This window comes from Somniosus microcephalus, chromosome 18 (genome assembly GCF_052327205.1).
Source record: "Somniosus microcephalus isolate GS21.2 chromosome 18, FLI_Smic_1.0, whole genome shotgun sequence".
NCBI classification, from domain to species: Eukaryota; Metazoa; Chordata; class Chondrichthyes; order Squaliformes; family Somniosidae; genus Somniosus; species Somniosus microcephalus.
The window spans coordinates 37,534,218-37,556,399 of NC_141004.1; the positions used below are offsets into that span (position 1 = coordinate 37,534,218).

The 22,182-nt window shown below is 46.0% G+C and overlaps 1 protein-coding gene across 5 annotated transcripts in view; it reads left to right on the forward strand.

Moving 5' to 3' along the window:
* The window catches only part of LOC147105213 (chemokine-like protein TAFA-5), a 386,891-nt gene that overhangs the window by 211,713 nt on the left and 152,996 nt on the right, over positions 1–22,182 (forward strand). For all 5 annotated transcript variants that reach the window (XM_086011349.1, XM_086011348.1, XM_086011347.1 and 2 more), the window contains exon 3: positions 9,054–9,181. In XM_086011349.1, coding sequence (XP_085867475.1) covers positions 9,054–9,181 — 128 coding nt within the window. The remainder of the gene's footprint in view (positions 1–9,053; positions 9,182–22,182) is intronic.

The window sequence follows — 22,182 nt, forward strand, 5'->3', positions numbered from 1 at the left end:
ATGTATTGCTTCCCACATTGTTACAGCAGTTTATTTTCAACAATAGAGTAACCAGGTCTTCCTTCACAGTACATTTAAAAAAAAAAGCAGTTTTCAATTCAAGGTCAGAATATTCAGTAACGTACTCCAGTAATACATTCTGTACACAACCTGTTTCACTCAGGAACTGCACATGAAACAGCAAGAACTGCTCTTTATTCACAAGCAAGGACACTGCAGCACATACAATGCAGCTAACAAGCACAGGCATATCATCACAGGCATGGAAGTAGATCTGAAATCTATTGGTTAGAAAGTTATTTGTGTTGAATTTGCTAAAAAAAAATTAATCCATCCATATTTCTTTGTTTAATCGCAAGGGACAGCTCTACTAGAATTATGACCCAATTATCAGAATTCCTACTTTGGTCCACAGCCTTTCAGTAAGTTCCATTTTGCTTTGTGGATTAATGCAGGTCACAAGGACACTGGGGACATATTTTGAGGTAAAATACATTCTGCAGTCGTGTGGAGTTGCAAATGATTTGAAAATCAGTTCCTAGGCCAGATCTCATTGATTTGCAGTGAGGCTTCCTCATTTTAAAGAAAAAAAAGTACCAATTTAACCAGATTCTTTTTGCGTCAAAGCACAAACACAGTCATATTCATCTGAAGGAGTTTCATTTTGCAAGTCTGCTGCGCACTGTAAAAGGAGCAGAGGAGGCAGTTCCCTGTAATGCTGTTAGCATTGAAACAGTTTTGGGGATATGTAATACTGAAGAATGGAAAGCCATTTGTTCATAATACATTACTTTCATAATTATGTGAAATTTAATTTTGCTGCTTTATATAATGGAAGTTTGTATCCAGCAATTGAATTACCATGAAGAAGCAATACAAATGATAGCTTCATGAAAATTTCCAAGCCGAACAATTTGCAGAAATAATGGCTCTGACATTTGTGTAAATGCTTTTGGTACCAAGATAACATTGGCAACAACTTTTCAGACTGGATTAAATAAATACTTCTGGTGTTACTAAAGAACAAACAATATCTGCATCAGCATATTTTTTCAAAGATTACTGTAATTATACACACAGACATCTATTTAAAATCCTTTCACTCCTTTCACGTTTCATTTTGCAAGTTAAGAAGCAGGTGTTCTGCTCCCAGGCCCTGCTCAGTGCTGCCCTGTGGCCAGCAGAGTAGGAAGTAAGTGACAAATCCCTCCATTCTTTCAATCTTCTCCATCTCTACACCCCAGCTTTCGTCTTTGAGTCTGGAGTACTGCGTGTGCCCCGATCCTCTGTTTCACCATCAGCAGCAGACCCTTCAGCCACCCATACCCGTGCATTCTGCAATTTCCTTCCTAAATCTCTTTGGCTTAATACCTCTCGCCCCTCCTTCAAAAAGGATTTTCAACACTTACCTGTGACTTTGGCTTTGGTCACCTCCCATAAATACTTGTATATCAGTGCCTAACAATCTCCCTGTAAAGCACCCTGGATGTTTTTTTTACATGAACTGTTGACTGTGACATAATTGTAGAGCTCAGATATAGAATAAGCTGTGGTGCAGCTTTGCAGCATTGTAATGAGCCATCCTCCCTCTCAATAGTATCACTGTACTTCTCATAAGCAGAATGCGTGTTCCGTGTAATTTCCGCTCCTGTAGAGATCTGGTACCCTTTGTATTCTCTCAGATCCTGGATTGCCAGTGTCCACTAAACTCTTACTTTACTCCTAGTCATTCTGGAAAATGGAATTAACAACACATGACCCTCAAGTTCATTTGAGGCTCCATTTGAGTTACTAGGTTTTTTTCAGAACATAAGAACATAAGAAATAGGAGCAGGAGTAGGCCATTCAGCTCCTCAAGCCTGCTCCATCATTCAATAAGATCATGGCTGATTTTCTACCTCATCTCCACTTTCCTGCACTATCCCCATATCCCTTGATTCCCTTAATATCCAAAAATCTATCGATCTCTGTCTTGAATATACTTAACGACTGAGCCTCCACAGCCCTCTGTGGTAGAGAATTCCAAAGATTCACCACCCTCTGAGTGAAGAAATTTCTCTTCATCTCAGTCCCAAATGGCCGACCCCTTATTCTGAGACTATATCCCCCAGTTCTAGACTTCCCAGCCAGGGGAAACATCCTCCCTGCATCTACCCTGTCAAGCCCTGTAAGAATGTTGCATGTTTCAATGAGATCAGCTCTCATTCTTGTAAACTCCAGAGAATATAGGCCTAGTCTACTCAATCTCTCCTCATAGGACAATCCCCCCATCCCAGGATCAGTCTGGTGAGCCTTCGTTGCACTCCCTCTATGGCAAGTATATACTTCCTTAGGTAAGGAGACCAAAACTGTACACAATAGTCCAGGTGTGGTCTCACCAGGGCCCTATATAATTGTAGTAAGATATCTTTACTCTTATACTCAAATCCTCTTGAAATAAAGGCCAACATTCCATTTGCTTTCTTAATTGCTTGCTGTACCTGCATTTAGAGTGAGGTTGCCAATTCTGATTGGATATATTTCAGGAGGTTGCATCATGTGACCTCTCATAGCCAGTGATCAGTCACTTCCGAGTACTTGTCGGTTCAGGGCTGATTATAAAAAGTGATTTCATTATTCCACTTTGTATTCCTACTCCAGAGACTTGAGTGCATAATCTAGACTGACACTCCAGTGCAGTACCGAGGGAGTGTTACACTGTCGGAGGTGCCGTCTTTTGAAAGAGACATTAAGCTGAGGCCCTGTCCACTCTGTCAGGTGGATGTAAAAGATCCCATGGCACTATTTCGAAGAACAGGGGAGTTATCCCCAATGTCTTGGCCAATATTTATCCCTCAAACAACAAAACTAAAATAAATTATCTGGTCATTATCACATTGCTGTTTGTGGGAGCTTGCTGTGTGCAAGTGGCTGGCATGTTTCCTACATTACAACAGTGACTACAAAGGTTGCCAATGGTCGGTTTGAAGAGAGCTCAATATTAAACACTTGCCAAGGGCTCGATTTTGCCATTGGGGGCGGGCTGGGGCGTGTCAGGTGGTTTTCGTGTCAGGACCCCGACTCCGATGTGAAGTGGGGAAAAAAGTGCGATTTTGCCCTAATTGGGCATTTGATTTCCAGCGTGTGGAACCCCCTGGCCCAATGACTCTTCATACTGAAAGTCGCCTCCAATGACGTTATCAATGCTGCTGGATTTAAGGCCTGCAAGCAGCCTTGCTCCTTCTGGATACTTTAAACTTTATGCCCATTGTTGTGATCGCTTCATTCAGCAACTATGTCCAGCAGTAGGCCAAAGTGTGCTCCAAGGTTCGATGAGGCCTCTCTCCGAGCTCTGGTGGAGGGAGCAAGATCAAATAAGGAGGTTCTCTTCCCCTTCCTCAGGGAGGACAAATGCCTTCCCAGCATACTAAAGCTGTGTGGATGCAAGTGGCCCAGGAGGTCAACTCAATCTCTTATGTGCCACAGAACCTGGCTGCCGTGCAGGAAGAGGTTTCATGACCTTCTCTGCACAGGAAAAGTGAGTATGACTTTCCCATCACCCTCAATCTGATTCCCATCGCCTCTCCGCACCAGCACTCTGCTTTACCAACCTCTTCCTCCACATCCCACTTGACACTGACATCCCTGCACACTTGCCCTTTCCCCCTCTCTCTATGGCCACATTCACTTAACTATTCGACCATGCAGCCCTCACACCCCCTATCACTGTGATGCAATGACAACAACTTACAACACACAGGGAGGGCCCTTTGTCTCCTTCTAAGCATCTATGCTATGTATTCTCTACACTCCTTCATTCTCACTCATTTCCACTTGTGTCCCTGATTGCAGGAAAAGAGAGCCCACAATAAGAGGGAAAGAGTGAGGACAGGAGGAGGGCCATCCTCGGTAGCCCAGCTCACCACCTCGGAGGAGGCGGCCCTGGAAATCACCAGTGTCGAGGAAGATTCGCAAATGGGGATGGACAAACAGGTGCATCACAGCAAGCTGGTGACAATAGTTTGGCATCTCTCTCATTGACATTGCATGAGTGACATAATGATTCTGATGCTCTAACAGATTGACTTATGATCATCTGCACAATTCAATGTGCATGCAACCTTTACCTCACACCTCTAACGCTTTCCTTTACTCCCCCACAGGACCATCGACAGCCCCCTTCCCCACTGACCAGGAGGAACAGCCTGAGTTTCCAGACTCCTCAGAGGAAGCTGCAACCTCTGAGGGCATAGCATCAGCAGAACTCAGCGCACCCAGCACCAGCGCAGACACTGACACCTTGGTGGGACCTTCACGAGATAGTGTTGTCACCTGTTGTATCACAGCTCACAAGTGAGCATCAGCAGATGGTGGAGACAGGGACAGCAGTGGAGAGTCCTCGTCGGAGGGTGCAGGACTCTGTCAGCTCAGCTCAGCTCAGCTGCATGTCGACCCTGTGCCTCCGGGTCCATCCAGAAGGAGAGCAGTGCTGGAACTCCAGGAACAGGTGCAGGAGTCTCTGGCAGGTTTTGTCTCCAGGGTTGCTGCAAGTGTGGAGTGAATGGAGGAGTCCATCGCTAACATGAGCAGAGCCTTTGTGGAGGCATTGGCCCATGAACGCATCACCATGGAAAGGATGGCAACCTCCATGAAAAGGATGGCTACAGTAGAGGAGAGGATGGCTATGGCCATGGAGGCGCTAAGTCGCCAGAGTGTTGAAAACATGGTCATTGTTCAGAATAGACTGGCATCTCTTGAGCGATGGTCAGCTATTGAGCAGAGAAACCAGACCTTCATGGAAGTCCTCTGGAGTAGGACTTCCAGTGCAGAAACGGGTCCTCATGGCCCCCCTGAAGTGCAGCAGGATGCTGTCAAGTCACTTGAAGTGGGGCTGACCCATGAGAGGGATGTTGGTGACAGAAAACAAGGAAGTGGGGGCTCCTCTCCAAGCGCTCACATGACCATGCCACTGCAAAGCCCTCGGTCAGAGTCCTCACCCAACTGAGATGGGCATCTCATCCCCTGCACAGCTGCAGGAGCAGCAAACTGTTGCCGAGCCCTCTCAGGTTCGCAACCCAAGAGGACGGCCACCAAAGGTGTCGAGACAAGGAGCAGCAAGAAAGTGAGCAAGGGACCTCCACATCTGCTGAAGCTACAGGGGAAGCATCACGTAGAAGCACGTGTAAGAGGAAGATAATGCACAAGTAGTCACAAGGGTAGTCACTTGGGTGTTATGTTGTGTTTATTTTTGAAATGCAATCAGTTGCTTGTTGTGATAAAAAAATTCTGATGGCAAACTGTTGCAGTTGTGGCCTGTGTCATTTCGCAAATGGGACTTCCACATTGAGGGCTTAGAGCGACTTGCAATTGACAGTATGGTGGTCAGACTGATAGGAATCCGCAGGTTCTTGTCCATTGTCGATGCTCTGGTAAGAAGGTGTGAGGCAAAAGTGTTTGATTGTGCAGGCTAAACAAATCTGGCCAACATGAGTGCGTCCCTTGCACCCCGAAGGCAATGTGGTCGCTCGCTGGCGCCTTCTGTTCTGTGCAGCTACAGGTGAGTGAGCAGCAGCTTGGCACTCCTGTTGTTGCTGCTGTTGTTCATGGTTCTGCTGCTGCTACGGCTGGTCTTCATTCGAATCTGATGTCCAGGAGGAAAGGAAATAAATGGTTCCCATGCTTCTGGTATATGCCTCAGTTGAGGAAGCGCTCAGTCAAGGTGGGGAGAGGGGATTCCGAGGAGGTCACACGGGAGATGGGTGTCGGGCTTCAAATTTCCACAACAATGAGTATGCCTGCTAAAAGTTCCCCCAGACCTGAAACAACAAAGTTCTGCCATCTGCAAATGAACATTGGTGAAAACTCCTTTTTAATGTTGGAGCTGCAGCTGTTAGTAAGCAATCCACTTGTGAGGCCGCCAGGATTAACTGGCGTGTTCCAGAGGAGATGCGCAGGATAGGGGAAAAGTATTAAAGTCAGAGCGGCCTCTCAAAATGGAATTATAGAGGCAATTAACTGGTTGTTAAGGGCCTTAAGGGCATATCCTGCCTCTTGGAGGCGGGATGGAAACGGGGTCTAAAACCCCAATTCTGGGAAAATTGCTCGGAGGCAGGCTGGAGGCGGGATCGGAGCCGCCCGCCATTTTTTGTGATTTTAACACCTCACACGCCTCCAATCCTGCCTCCTCAGTTCTGGCAAAATCGAGCCCTTGATGTGGCTGGGTAAACACGTCCAACTAATTTGCAGAGTGGAGAGGAAGGAAAAAGAAATGAAAAGCTACCCAGCACTGTGGCAACACAGACTGAGTATGGTCTTCTTCAAATTCAAAGGGCTAGAAATTCGGCTCCTTTGCACCTGTTTTTAGCCCCTCCAGGGGGACGCTAACGGGGCGCTATGGGCTTATCGCCCGGGGGGCAGATGAAGCACCTCCCGAGAAATTCGGCGGGGCGTTGCTGAGGTGCTACCCGATAGGGCCGCGCCCCGGGCTGCTGCGCCGCCGGTGATGAAGTCCTCACTGTGCGCCGCAACCCCTTAGTGCCTCGCCGCGTCCCCTTACCGCCCCACGACAGAAATTCAGCTGCACCCCATGAGGCTGCCACGGGCAATGTCAGCGCCAGCCTTGCGGGTCGCAAACCGGACCGAAAGGGGAGCTGGGGCTGCGACCCGTGCTGCCATTTTCTTTTTTTGCCATGCTGTGGTCTTGGCCACCAGCCTGGTACTGCGTCTCGGTGCTGGGTTGCGGCCGTGGCACCACGCCGCCCTGGTGGCCTAGTTGCAGCCATTGGAGGCCCTGCAGAGTGCGCAGCAGCCCTCCCCTTTAACTGAAGGGGAGGGGCATTGAAACGTGGCAGCACTCTGCGGCACCTCCGCGGAGCGTTGCTGATCATGCCCCGACATCGCCTCAGTTACCGCCCCATCAGGACGTGAAGTGCCCGACATTACACTCCAGTTCCTGTGCGGGGCGGTAAGCTGAATTTAGCGGTCAGGGTGGTACTTCCATGCTGGGCGCTAAATGTTCGGCCTTAACTCGGTTATTGCCCCCAAATGGGGGCGTAATGGAAATTTCACACCCAAACACTCATTTTGATCGTCTGCTCCAGGGTGGTCAATCAGAAAATCTCCCTGGTTGCTCACAGCAGTGTCCAGGCGATTAAACTTTAATTGCTGGAGAGTCCAAGACAATCTGGGAGAACTGGCTACCCTAATTTACAGTAATATTAACAAATCGAAGCACGTACCAAGCAGCACATTTCTTACACAACGCTTGCCATGTTCAACAATTGATGAGGAAAGTATGGTGTCTCTCATTCTAGCAATAAATTTTGGTGCAGTTCCTGGGAGCACCCCATGTCATCTCCCTCTCTCTTGTTCGCTCTCTCCTCTCAGTCCCCATCTCAGGGTTAAATTGTCATACTTTATCTTTGATTTGCCAAGAGATCACAGCAAAGTTAATGTAAGTATAAAAATGTGGAATGGTCTTCCGATGGCTTGTTTGCTCTTATATCTGCAGTGTGAATTTCGATCTGAACTGTACATCGAACTGTGTCATTTACATCCCTGGAACATAGTTCTCCTAACTAGCACCTGAAACCAGTCTGAATATCAAGAGCAACGAGCACAGTAGTGGTCCAGGCAAGCTGGCACCTGCTGATCATCTTAAGATTACTTAGCCCATTATAAGACCTGCTTTAGCTTTTAATTTATACCAAGAACATAAAAATATGTACAAGGCTAGACTTGTTCCCATATATAAATACATATAGGAACTTAACCACTCGCTCTGTCGCATAAACCATGAAAGCTTGAACGCTGGCTCTGCCTCACAGTCTAACTTTCACATTCTTTACACAAAGTATTTGATTTGTTTCTTAATGAAATAAGTTTCTTCGTCTTTTGTTTTCTTTCGTTTGGAATTTTGTACTCTGTGTTATTATGCTTAGGTTGTTGGAGAGTTAGACAGACACTTTGATGAAGTCCCGACAGAGTCAACTTCACATGACAGGATGGAACAGTATTACAAGGAATTCATTTGCATTCTGTCAGGATCTTGTCAGTTTTGTATTTAATTTTTATTTTACTAAAGCAAATTTATATTTCATGCGTTCATTAAGATTGAGATGTGGCATTGCCGCTGAATGAAGGACTTTCCTCTTTTTTTGCCATCCAGCACGGTGGCATAATGGTTAGCACTGTTGCCTCACAGCACCAGGGACCCGGGTTCGAATCCGGCCTCGGACGACTGTCTGTGTGGAGTTTGCACATTCTCCCCGTGTTTGCGTGGGTTTCCTCCGGGTGCTCCGGTTTCCTCCCACAGTCCAAAGATGTGCGGGTTAGGTTGATTGGCTATGATAAAATTGACCCTTAGTGTTAGGGGGATTAAATACGTGGGGTTACGGGGATAGGGCGGGATATGTGTTGGTGTAGGGGTTACGGGGATCGGGTGGGATATGTGTCGGTGCAGGCTCGATGGGCCGAAATGGCCTCTATCTGCACTGTGGGGTTTCTGTGATTCTGTGAATCTCCGCATCAAGCACTCTTTGTTCATGTATAACCCAGCTAAATGCAGAGCAATCCTTCATCTATTTTGGCCTGATAATCTGCCTTAATGCCAATCTCAGAAGAGCATTCCATACTGCACCCTTGTAGCTTTGTCCACTTTGCACAGTTACCATCCTTTTAGCTAGCTAATGGGACTGTCAATTCAGTGACAAATTATGTTCAGCTTTTTTGCTGTGTGCCCACATCCACTAGGAATGGATTAACAATGCCCAAATTCATTTCATCTAGGACACTGATGAGCAACAGAGAGGAAAGGCTTTCAGCGCTCTAGCCTGGGTTGAACCCAACCAGTGTTTTCAGGGTTGCAACAGCCATGTGTCAGTGTGATGGGATGCTGCAATGGCATTTAGGGTGCTTCTGCATGGATGATTAAGATAGGCCGAATGGCCTCCCATGTCTGTAATTTTGTGGTCTGGTGAATCTACTGCACCATTCGGTCTCCATCTTGCATTTATTGAAAGAATGTTTCTATAATTAATTTTTCAATGACTAACCATTCCCTCTTTTATTTGCAGTGCGAGTTGTAAAGAGTAAGCAGTGGTGTGAAATGATCCCCTGTTCAGAAGGAGAAATCTGTGGTTTATTAATGAACAAGTCAGGCTGGACCTGCACACAACCAGGTGGTCGAATAAAGACAATAACGGTAGGCTATGCTGAGTTTTCATGTTATGAATGTGCTATTATATAAACCATTACTTTTTTGCAGAAATAGGTTTTTACATTTACAAGGACATAACTAAATCTCATTTTCTTGTAACTTCAAAATCCGAGTTAACTGTAACATGTTTAACAAAAGCAGCTTATCTTAATTTCACAGTCAACTGTGAAAAATGTAAAAGTGAGAAGTATGGCTTGAAAGTAAAACATTCAGTGTAAAAAGGAATAGATGAAGTTCATAAACCACGTATAGGATATATTAACATATTTATCACTTCAATATATCTTTTTATTGTACTTAAATATATGCAAACACTCCATGACACCATATAAAGCATGAGCTATAATACAGTGAAGATGTAGTTAAACTGCAAGTACAGTTGATACATATTTTACTTGTAAATGGATTAATAAATATCAATCCTCATTTTATTAGCATTATTTTATTGACTGTTCATGAAAAGAAAGACATGAAATGAATTATAATATTACATTTGTATTAATGTATTCTGAGTGAAGAAGGGAAGGAAAGGATAGTGCAAAGGAGGAAACAATAGCCCTTAAGGGGGATCAGTAGAGGTCAATGGGGCATAAGAAGCAGTGTGCAACATTGAGTTAAGAATGAAAGAACTTGCATTTATACAGCGTATTTCATGACCTCAGGATGTCCCAAAGCACTTTACAGTCAATGAAGCACTTTTGAAGTGCAGTCATTAGCTGCCGTGTTTCCTACATTACAACAATGTGTGCACAGCAAGATCTCACAAACAGCAATGAGATAATGACAAGATCATTTGCTTTAGCGACGTTGGTTGAGCGATAAATATTGGCCAGGACACCGAGGAGAACTCCTCTACTCTTCTTCGAATAATGCCATGGGATCTTATACGTTCACCTGAGAGGGCAGACAGGACCTCGTTTTAACATCTCATCCGAAAGACAGCACCTCCGACAGTGCAGCGCTCCCTCAGGAAAAAAAAAAGCACTGCACTGAAGCGCTGGCCTAGATTATGTGCTCAACTCTCTGGAGTGGAACTTGAACCCACAACCTTCTGACTCAGGCGACAGTACTACCACTGAGCCAAGGCTGACACCTTATTATTGTTATTACTAAAAGATAATTTAGCCAGCAACAGCAATAAAGAAGGAAAAAGTAGCATTGTATCACATTAACCTGAAACGATCTGGTGCTGACGTACTACAAAGACCAAGCATATACTGGCAACTTGCATCACATTCAAGTTCATTACTGGTCTTCACAGTTGCTATGGGCCGACCATTCCTCTTTTCACTATAAATGGGAGGAAAAGATGTTTTCATCCAAATTAACAAACCACTAACAGAATGTTGAGAAGACAGAGCTTTCAATTGTGCAATTTTATGAGAATGTAAATTGATAGCGGTTATGAAAAAGTAACAATGAATCTAAATACCCCTGTAATAATAATCATTTAACATGCTTCAACCAGAGAACGAGCCTCTTAACTGGTATAAACATCAAAATATTTAATAATTCAGCTGTAGAGTGCACAATTGTTAGAGAAAATATCTGATGCCAACAGCGAAAATGCCAATTTATCAATGAACTCCTACAAGTGCTGGTAAGCACAGCAGTGGAGCAACGTAATCACATCTTTGGTGGAGGTGGATGGCCTTCTCCCCATACAAAGAAAGGGAAAAGTGTAACAGTGCATCGCAGACAGGATTAGCACTATTTGTCACAGCTTGGGGAGCGGGCAGGGAAGTGGCTTTGAGCCCAAGATCAGCCATGATCTTATTGAATGGCAGAGCAGGCTCGAGGGGTCAAGTGGCCTATTCCTGCTCTTATTTCTTATGTTCTTATGAAGAGAGGCAGACATACTTAGTACTGTCCATTCTTTGAAGGTGTGGCTGGATCCTCTTACATTGCTGATCTAGTCAGTTCATGTAACTTCTTTTTGCGCTACGGTTCTGTGTTTGGGGTGGTTGTATTAGCACTGATTGCCCTGGCCACCTCATTCCATTGCCACCATGCCGTTCTCCTTGGAGGTCTATGCTGCTCTATTTCAAACAGGGTCTCTCGCTCCTCTGCTTGACTTCCTCTAGCAGCAAGTCCACAGCTGCATCCATGAACCTGGGAGAACCCTGTCCTCCTGCATACCTCCCAGACATGCTTTTTTTTAAAAACAAAAACGTTCTGCTCTGCTGTAAATCTCTTTTTGTGGATGTTTGGCCCTTTGAACTATTGCAAATCATACAGTGGCACAGTGGTACCCTTTCTCCTACAGGCGAGCTCTGAATTAGAGGCATTCCCGATGCTTGGAGTTCACCCCAAATACTTTAATTAGGCTGTCCCTGCAAATTGCACCAGGGTCCGCCCGCTACAGATCAGGTGGGGATGAATCACGTCCCACCGTACTCCCACTCAGGATTTTGTCCGAGCAGAAAATCTAAGCTATTAACTCCAAGTGACCTGGAGTAAAATTCCTTACTGTTCAGTGTCATGTCGTAGCTGTAGAATGCTGCACAGGTTCATCGACAATGACCTCTAACAAGGCCTTCAATGAGTTAAATTGGCTTTTTAATCTTAGTTTTTGCTAGCATCTTTTGCCTCCTTCTTTTGGAAGGTCGGCATGCTCGGAATAGCACTAAACATGGATAAATAAGCTGTTGTCGCTTATCTCCTGACAGTCCACCACTTTTCACTTATATCTACCTTCCACTCAAATTAACAAGCACAAGAATGTTGGGCCCTACATTTGGCAACCTATAGGAGCTAAAAAGAAAGTAATAATACACATTGCTATACAATTGATCTGGTCCGTTACAATGATTTGGGACAGCTCACTGTTGTGCATATTTACATGCCACTTAGCATAATTTTTTATAACTAAAATAGCCAAAATGCAGGAGATTCTCTAAGGCTAAAGAGGGTGAGAGTTCGAAAAATGTTACTTACTTGACTGAATGGTAAAAATGCTTTGATATATTTAATGTAGAGAACCAGTACAAAAAGCATACAATTGTATAGGTGTTTTTTGTAGGAGTAAAATGGGTGATTCCGTATTCCCATGACCCGAATGGGAAGCTGCACTTGGTCAGAGGATCGAGAGTATAATGATGTAATCCTATCTCTGGCCCATGCTCCCTGTGGATGTGACTTTTCCACCAGGACCATTGAAAAGGTGTAGTTTGCTAAGTGCTTTTTTTGAACACTATCCAATATACTGGAACTTTTCTGATTGTCACCACTGAAAGCACAGTGTAGAAATGCACCAAACGGTGTGGCACTGAGCCTTACATACCAAGAATAATCCATTTTGCTTCTTGCTCTGTGCTGAGTTTTCCCAATCTAATCAGATTGGGAGTGGGAGACACCACTTCAGCCTCCCTTCACTAAGGCGGAGCGAAATTGGCTATGGCTCTCAATGCCTATCACTATCCAGTAGCTCATGCTGGAAGCGCATTGGGTCTTCACACTGAGGACACCCTCCATCGTGTTGTGTGGCACTACCACCGTGCTAAATGGGATAGATTCAGAACAGATCTAGCAGCTCAAAACTGAGCATCCATGAGGCACTGCGGGCCATCAGCAGCAGCAGAATTGTATTCCACCACAATCTGTAACCTCATGGCCCGGCATATCCCTCACTCTACCACTACCATCAAGCCAGTGGACCAACCCTGGTTCAATAAGGAGTGTAGAAGTGCATGCCAGGAGCAGCACCAGGCGTACCTAAAAATGAGGTGCCAACCTGGGGAAGCAGCAATACAGAATTACATGCATGCTAAAAAGCGGAAGCAGCATGCTATAGAGAGGGTTAAGCGATCCCACAATTAACTGATCAGATCAAAGCTCTGCAGTCCTGCCACATCCAGTCGTGAATGGTGGTGGACCATTAAACAACTAACGGGAGGGGGAGGCTCCATGAATAACCCCATCCTTAATGATGGTGGAGCCCAGCTCGTGAGTGCAAAAGACAAGGCTGAAGCATTTGCAACCATCTTCAGCCAGAAGTGCCGAGTGGATGACCCATATCGGCCTCTTCCTGAGGTCCCCACCATCACAGAAGCCAGCCTTCAGCCAATTTGATTCACTCCATGTGATATCAAGAAACAGCTGAGCGCACTGGATACAGCAAAGGCTGTGGGCCCCGACAACATCCCGGCTATTGTGCTGAAGACTTGTGCTCCAGAACTAGCTGCACCTCTAGCCAAGCTGCTCCAGTACAGCTACAACACTGGCATCTATCTGACAATGCGGAAAACTGCCCAGGTATGCCCTGTCCATAAAAAGCAGGACAAATACAATCCGGCCAATTACCGCCCCATCAGTCTACTCTCAATCATCAGCAAAGTGATGGAAGGTGTCGTCGCCAGTGTTATCAAGCAGTACTTACTCACCAATAACCGGCTCTCTGATGCCCAGTTTGGGCTCTGCCAAGACCACTCGGCTCCAGACCTCATTACAGCTTTGGTCCAAACATGGACAAAGGAGCTGAATTCCAGAGGTGAGGTGAGAGTGATTGCCCTTGGCATCAAGGCAGCATTTGACCAAGTGTGGCACCAAGGAGCCCTAGTAAAACAGAAGTCAATGGGAATCGGGGGGAAAACTCTCCACTGATGGGAGTCATACCTAGCACAAAGGAAGATGGTTGTGGTGGTTGGAGGTCAATCATCACAGCCCCAGGACTTCGCTGCAGGAGTTCCTCAGGGCAGTGTCCTAGGCCCAACCATCGTTAGCTGCTTCATCAGTGACCTTCCCTCCAACATAAGGTCAGAAATGGGGATGTTCGCTGATGACTGCACAGTTTTCAATGCCATTCACAACTCCTCATAATGAAGCAGTCCATTCTCGCATGCAACAAGACCTGGACGATGTTCAGGCTTGGGCCGATAAGCGGCAGGTAACATTTGCGCCACACTAGTGCCAGGCAATAACTATCTCCAACAAGTGAGAGTCTAGCCACCTCCCTTTGACATTCAACGCCATTACCATTGCCTATCCCCCACCATCAACATCCTGGGGGTCACCATTGACCAGAAACTTAACTGGACCAGCCACATAAATACTGTAGCAACAAGAGCAGGTCACAGGCTGGGTATTCTGTGGTGAGTGTCTCACCTCCTGACTCCCCAAAGCCTTTCCACAATCTACAAGGCACAAGTAGGGAGTGTGATGGAATACTTTTCACTTGCCTGGATGAGTGCAGCTCCAACAACACTCAAGAAGCTTGCCACCATCCAGGACAAACCATCCACCACCTTAAATATTCACTCCCTTCACCGGCGTACTGTGGCTGCAGTGTGTACCATCTACAAGATGCACTGCAGCAACTCGCCAAGGCTTCTTCGGCAGCACCTCCCAAACCCGCAACCTCTTCCACCTAGAAGGACAAAGGCAGCAGGTGCATGGGAACACCAGCACCTCCAAGTCACACACCATCCTGACTTGGAAGTATATCGCCGATCCTTCATCGTCGCTGGGTCAAAATCCTGGAACTCCCTCTGTAACAGCACTGTGGGAGTACCTTCACCACACTGACTGCAGCGATTCAAGAAGGCGGCTTACCACCACCTTCTCGAGGGCAATTAGGGATGGGCAATAAATGCCGGCCTTGCCAGCGACGCCCAAATCCCATGAACGAATAAAAAAAAAATGTAGTTGGTTTGAGCTGTAATGGGTCCAGTGGATAAATTACCCATCAACATCACTGTTCGCACATGAAGACTGGAATTACTGCTGTTGTCCTTACCACCATGCACCAGCAGGAGCCATGACTTTCAGGAGAGGAGATGTACAAGAACACTGGGATGAAAATTGAAGAACTAACATTAAAAAAAGATTCTTCATGTCCAAGTATGCAGCAATTAATCTTCATTATGTAAAGCTAATGGACCTGACAATGGAAATACAGCATTCAGAAGGGAGTGGAGGCAAGAGGAGGTGGAGCAGCATCTGCAAACTATATATGGGATGCTGAACAGGAGAAAATTATTTTAAGTGCTGGAATAAATGCAAATGTCAGGAGTTGTGTGCGTACATACTTATTATTCTGTTTATTTTTCTTTTCAGGGCTTTTTAGCATATAGAGAAATAACATTGTATTATCTGATTACTGAAGTGTTAGTTGGAAGCTCCCTGGTGTATTTTGCATAATATCCCGACAGGCGCCCAGGCTCTTCTGGTCCAACAGTACTTTTCAAATTTCTTCTGACAAAACCTTTTAACTCTTTTGTTTATATTCTGGATTTATTTCCTTTTGTCAGACTTTTTTTTATCTACAGTTTCCCACATAATATAAGCCTGCTGAATTGGCAACCGGGTCGTCATAGGAACAACAGCACCTGAATAGCTGAAGAAACGAGAATGAAATCCTGCAATATGTGGGTGGAGAGACGAAAAAAAGCATCTGTCATCTTGTGATGGTGTCGCCTCAAAGCTTTGAGCTCACCAGCAAAGCTTTTGAGGTTACAAATTACTTTTGAAGCCATTGCCACCCAGAAAGCTTCAAAGGTGTAAAGCTTCGTCCCAATCCTAATTTCAGTGGTAAAAAAAGTGATCAGTCGTCTTAACTTACTTGCTTTACAAATTCTACTAAGAAAAAATAAGAGTTGATGGAATATTGGTGGGAGATAGCTCCGCTTTATGTTCTGCAATGTGGATTGATGCCAACACAATTAATTAATATGGGTTGATCTTCAACCTTCTTTGGCATTGAGAGACAGAGGGGGGGAATTTTAACCTCTGCCCCGCCCGCCCAGGATGGGTGGGAGAAGGTCGGTGGGGGTGACGTAAGAAAACTACTAGGCACTTGGTCTAAGCGTTAAACAAAGCTTTAATCAACTGTTTACAACATGGAGGTCTAGTTGTGTCCTTCACTAGTTCCTGTTAAGAATGTCCTGCGCAAGCTGGGCCCGTGCCCGAGTACTTATACTCTCCCTGGACAGCGCCACCCGCAGGCTGCTCAGTATTATTTCATAAGTCTTTCTTTCATGAATGGCTGATTCATGTCAGGGGATGCGGTGGAAGTAGATGTTAAATCAGTAAAAATGTGAAACCCGACCCTAACCCGTAGTGATCGTGCCTATTTCCAGTTTAATCGCAGCGGGTTTGGGAGCGTCCGCCTAACCCGCCTCTGTCACTAGAATATTTAAATGAGGCTCCGGTCCTCAAATTTTGGGAGCCATTTGCATTTAACGGCTGCCGGCCAGGTTTCCCAGTGCTCGGGTAGCCGGCAGTTAAAGGGAGGAGGGAGCTGCCGACTGCAGCAGGTAAATGCTTTCCCTCCTGTGGTCCAGGAGGAGCAGGAATGCTCCCCCCCCCCCCCAGGCCCCTCAAATAAAACTGCCGCGATCTCTCCATCCCCGCGATAGGCCGATCCCCGCCTCCCCAACCCCCCACCTGATCTCTCACTCCCCACCCTCCCCACCTGATCTCTCACTCCCCACGATCTCTCTCCACAATGATCTTTCCCCCACAATCTCTCCCCCTGCGATCACTCACCTGTGATTGGCTGACCCCCCCCAACGATCTCTCCCTCCCCATGATCAGCTGACACACTGTCCCCCGCACAATCTCTCCCCCCGCAATCTCTGCGCCCCGGATATCTCTCCTCCCTGCTGATCTCTCTCCTTCCTGTGATCTCTTCCTCCTCGCAAACTCTCCCTCCCGCAATTGGCTGACCTCGCCCACGATTTCTCCCCTCCGTGATCTCTCCTCCCCGTGATCTCTCCCTCCCTCCTCACTGCCACGCTTCGAGCTCCCCCACCATGCCCCAATTTTCTCCGATTGCCGGGGATCGCTGTGGACGGTTGCGGCCTCCTATTAAAGGCTTTCCCGCTTGGCAGCCGGCCAGCTTCTCAATCTAGCTGGCTGCTGGGTGGGAAATAGAGTAAATAAATTATAATGAGATCCTGCCATTAAATTCGGCAGGGCCTTTGTGTTCCTGGCTGCAAACTCGTGCCCCCGCTCCCTCTGCACCTCCCCATAAATATTGGGGCCAGAGACTCCCACCTTTTGTGATATCAAACCAACACCTGTTCCCGTCCCACAATTAATACAGTTTTGGTTAGCGTTCTTAAGATCAAAGTGACACTATGTACTGGGGGATTTAACCTTGCTAATGGAGTGTATATATGCACCATACATTTTAAGGTTGCCTGCTATTAATATAGATTACTCTTAGGAACTGAAACAGAGAGGCAATTTGTCTTCACTTGAAGGATGTCAAAAAGGTTGCGAGTTTATATTCTCAGGTGCGGATTCGCTGCAGACAAATACGAAGTACACATATGAGAAGACAGACACAAACAGGAATCATGCAAATCCAAATCTCTCAAAGGTTATTTTACTTGGTAATTGTTAGATTTTTGAGAAATGGTAAATTAACTTTTGATTTTCCCAGAATGTTTACTGCTCAATCTTTTAAAAAAATTTGGTGGTAAAAGGTATCGAGCGCCGCCAAAAATGCATGTGGCAATTTGGGATGGGTGAAGAATTTACAAACTGTCTATTGTTTCTACCACTTATTTCAGGCCAATGGGATGAAGTTCACTGTGGTAGAAATTTGTCTTGGGTGGTAGTGCAAAGTGGAAAACAGTGGTACTGAATATCAAGTGGGCTGTGTCACCGGCGGCCGTTGTGATGATGACCGTTTTGCGCTACAACGAATTTCTGCCCCACTTTTATTTTTACCACTGACAACCAAACCTGGAAAAGCTGCTGGTCCAGATGGTATTTACCCAGAATTCCGAAAAGCACCGGGATCTCCTTCTTCTCCGAGGATCTGGCAACTGGTAAAATTCCAGTTCTATTTGGAGGGAGACTAAAATAATTGCCCTCCTGAAGCAGGGGAAGAATGCTTGTGAATCCTCCAGCGACCGCCCGATCTCCTTACTTTACACTTGTTATAAAGTGCTGGAGAGGCTACTACGCCACAGACTAACCCCCATTATTGAGCCAACCATTCCTAAGGAGCAAGCGGGCTTCCGGAGCGGCCGTAACTGCTGCGACCGAGTGGTAGCTTTAACAACACACATCAAAGCAGGCTTCCAGTGCCAGCTCTAGACCGCCATAGCACTCGTGGACCTGTCAGCAGCATATGACACAGTCTGGAAGCATGGACTGCTTTTCAAGCTCACCACCGTTTTACCCTGCAGAACAACGTTCCATCTTCTCAACTCCATGCTTAGCAACCGACGCTTCCGTGTTTACTCTGGCACCCAGAAGAGCAGATATAGGACATTGAACAACAGACTCCCACAGGGTTCTGTCTGGCACCTATGTTATTTAACATTTACACCAGTACGGCGGCATTCGCCCTGGTGTACTCTACAGCGGAGTACTGCTCTCCGGCATGGCTATCAAGTCCGCATGTCAAATCCGTTGATGTCCAGCTGAATTCTACTTTGAAAATTATCACCGGTATGCTTTTATCGACACCAACACCTTGGCTGCCCGTGCTTGCAAACATTGCACCACCACACCTACGCCGCGAATATGCAGTCTCCAGAGAATACAACCGTTACACCAGCAAAGACATGCTGATCCGGGCTGACTTGAACAACCTACCACCAACCCATCTCAAATCTAGAAGGCCATTTTGGACCATCACCAAAGCTCTTCAGCAATCTCCCCTCAGCCTTGATGACCGATGGTGAAATGCTTGGAAGAACTGCGGCATACGGAATGGATTCCTGATAGAGGACCCCACAGTACAACCTGAAGGATCAAACCTTCCTCGCAAACAGTGGACAACCATCAACCGCCTCAGAATCGGTCAGATGCTGCCACTTTCTCCATAGATGGAAGATTAAAGCAGCCCCATCATGTGACTGTGGAGCTCCTGATCACACCTCGAGTACGGCGTACAGTTTTGGTCTCCTTATTTAAGGAAGGATATACTTACATTGGAGGCAGTTCAGAGATGATTCACTAGGTTAATTCCAGAGATGAGGGGTTTGACTTATGAGGAAAGGTTGAGCAGGCTGGGCCTATACCCATTGGAATTTAGAAGAATGAGAGGTGATCTTATCGAAACATCTAAGATACTGAGGGGGCTCGACAGGGTAGATGCAGAGAGGATGTTTCCCCTCATGGGGAAATCTAGAACTCTGGGCATAGTTTCAGAATAAAGGGTCGCCCTTTTAGAACTGAGATGAGGAGGAACTTCTTCTCTCAGAGGGTCATAAATCTGTGGAATTTTCTGCCCCAGAGAGCTGTGGAGGCTGGGTCATTAAATATATTTAAAGTGGAGAGAGACAGATTTTTGCAAGATAAGGGAGTGAAGGGTTATGGGGAGCGGGTTGGGAAGTGGCTTTGAGCCCAAGATCAGCCATGATCTTATTAAATGGTGGAGCAGGCTCGAGGGGCCAAGTGGTCTATTCCTGCTCCTATTTCTTATGTTCTTATGATCAGACTCTGGAGCACATCATTGAGCACTGCTGAGGAAATTCACAGGCAGCCTACAAGATATCCACGCTGTTACACCAGAAGCTTTGGCCTGGATATCTGACTTAGATATTGACATCTGATTTGCTTTGCTACTGCCATACGAAAGAAAGAAGACCACTGATTTTCATTTTTTTTCAAAGTTCTCTTCCTTTGGATATGGCTGGTCTTGTCATTTTCCTCATTGAAACCAGGCTGCCAGTTACACCTTTGCCGTCTCTTTACTGTCAGTAGAAGTTGAGTTCCTGCTCTAAATGGGAACAAAGCACTGGGAAGCAGGGTCTTTGAATATTTTCACTGGCTCATTGTTGCTAGTAATAGGAAATACACCAAGGAGTAGGTCAGCAGATTTACTAGGAGCTGAAACAAAAATCCACTGGGATATTTCTTCTGTACAAATGCGATTCTGCCTCATTGCATATATGAATGCAAAGTTTTCAAGAGAATGTAGTGAAATATTCTTCTTCAATATATTAAAATAGAATCACATAACACAGGAGGAGGCCACTCAGCCCATCACCCCTGTGCCGGCTCTTTGAAATAGACAATATTGCCATTTCTCTGCTCTTTTAGCCTGCAGTCTATTAAATTAAAATAAGGAGACACATCTTCATTCCCCTTTTAATGAGCAGCAAGGAATGGAGTGTTACCTATTTCATTATTGTAAGTTTAAAAAAAACCTGAAATGTACATCATTTTTGGTCAGTTTAAAATGTAAATTAGCACTAATTTTCACAAATAGAAACTTAATTTGCAAAATGTGATAACATCCAGATTAAAGGAGAACGAGTATTCTGATGATCACCCCAATATTTGTCATTCCCTGGCGAAATTGTCAGCTCGCATGTTGTACGGATGGATTGAGGAGTCATCATTAATTTTACATTTTGTAACCTCCCCCAGAGGGCTTCTGTGACTGTGCCTCCTCTCAGTTATCTTAAGTTCCTACTTTGCTGATTACAGAAATCTTGATTCAGGACATGGTTGGAGTCTTTTTTTTAAAGTTCTCCATTTTGAATCTAATCACAGTGGAAGTAATATATATATTTAAATGTGTTTAATCAAATGAGCACAGCTACCACTGGGCGATACAGCCTTTTACATTCATGATGTTTGTTAACAGCAAGTGTGCTAGCAAGCGCAGTGTATTGTAAAACATCGTGACCGAGTGATTGGCATTTTCTTCCGCATCAAGCTGTGCTACAATATTGTTTTGTATTATACAAGTGAGGTCATTGCACTCAAATTTTGAAGAGTTTTGTAGAATTGTCTAAACTACAGTAAAATGCTACACATGTAACACAATTGCTTTACCTCCTGCATTCTGGAGTTAATCCCATTGTAGCCAGAGCATCTGTAGCATTGGCTTCTCCTCCGCCCCACATTGTTACTTCTGCATTCCCCCAAGGGTTTATCCTTGGCACCCTCCACTTCCTACATGCTGATTCCCGGCGACATCATCCAAAGGCATGGGGGGTTAGTTTTCACTCCCCTCGCCTGACGGAAATGCAGGCGGGGACCAGTTAAGGTGGCACGGGGGACTTCCCCACTTCTGTCCCACTCCAAGGCAACAGGTTCCTCTTTACATATGCAGGTAGGGCGCCGATGGCCCAATCTGCCATTTTAACCTGAGGCCTGAGCCAGGGAGAAGTGGTGGCCTCCCTGCCAGGCATAACCTGACGGGAACATCAGCCATGGCCAGAAGAGGCCAAGCAACTTAAGTCTTTTTTTTAGTTTCCTTGTGGGTCAGGAGGAGCAGCAGAGCTCCTCCTGAGTCCACAAGGAAACCTTGGGCCTCCCCTGCCCCAAACATCCCCTCTCCCCTGACAGAGATTCCCCCTGAGAAGTGCTTACATTGTGCCGGGGACCGTTACCCTGGGTCCTCCGAGATGGCCTCTTGCTGCCTAGTTTGGTCAGGAAATTGGCATTAAAATAGCCGAGCCTGTCTGCTGCCCCTCCTGGATGGGTATGCTGCTCTCTTGGCCACGTTTCTGCCCTGGAGTTAAAAATGAGCCCATGCTGCCATGGTGACATGTATGCTGATGACGCCCAGCTCTACCTCTCCATCTCCTTCCTGGTACCCTTCACTGCCTCAGTGGTCAGAGGAGTGAGATGGTGGTCAGAGGGAGAGATCGCGGTGGGGAGGGGGGTGGTGGAGATGGTGGTCGGGGGGGAGAGCAGACAGATCGTGAGGGGTTTTACAAGGTAGCTTGTTGGGCCTGGAGAAAACATTCCTGCTCCTCCTGGTCCACAAGCAGTGTTGTAAAGACACTTGCCTTATGGATCAAGCCCTTCTCGCCTCCTTTTACCTGTTGGGTTTCTCGAGACCAGGAAACCCGGCCAGCATGGGTTAAAAATAAAAACACTGTAAAAGTCAAGGCACGCAGCCTCCGTACAAGATTTCAACAACTGACCTGCCTCCTGGGAGTGGAGGGGTCTCTGTTGAAAAAGGAAGTGGGAGGGTTCGAGGTGGGTTCCTTGATGCGCCTCAATAACTTCAAGGCTCAAAGTTAACTGGATAAAACAAGGCTTTTATTAGCAAAGAAAGATGCCTG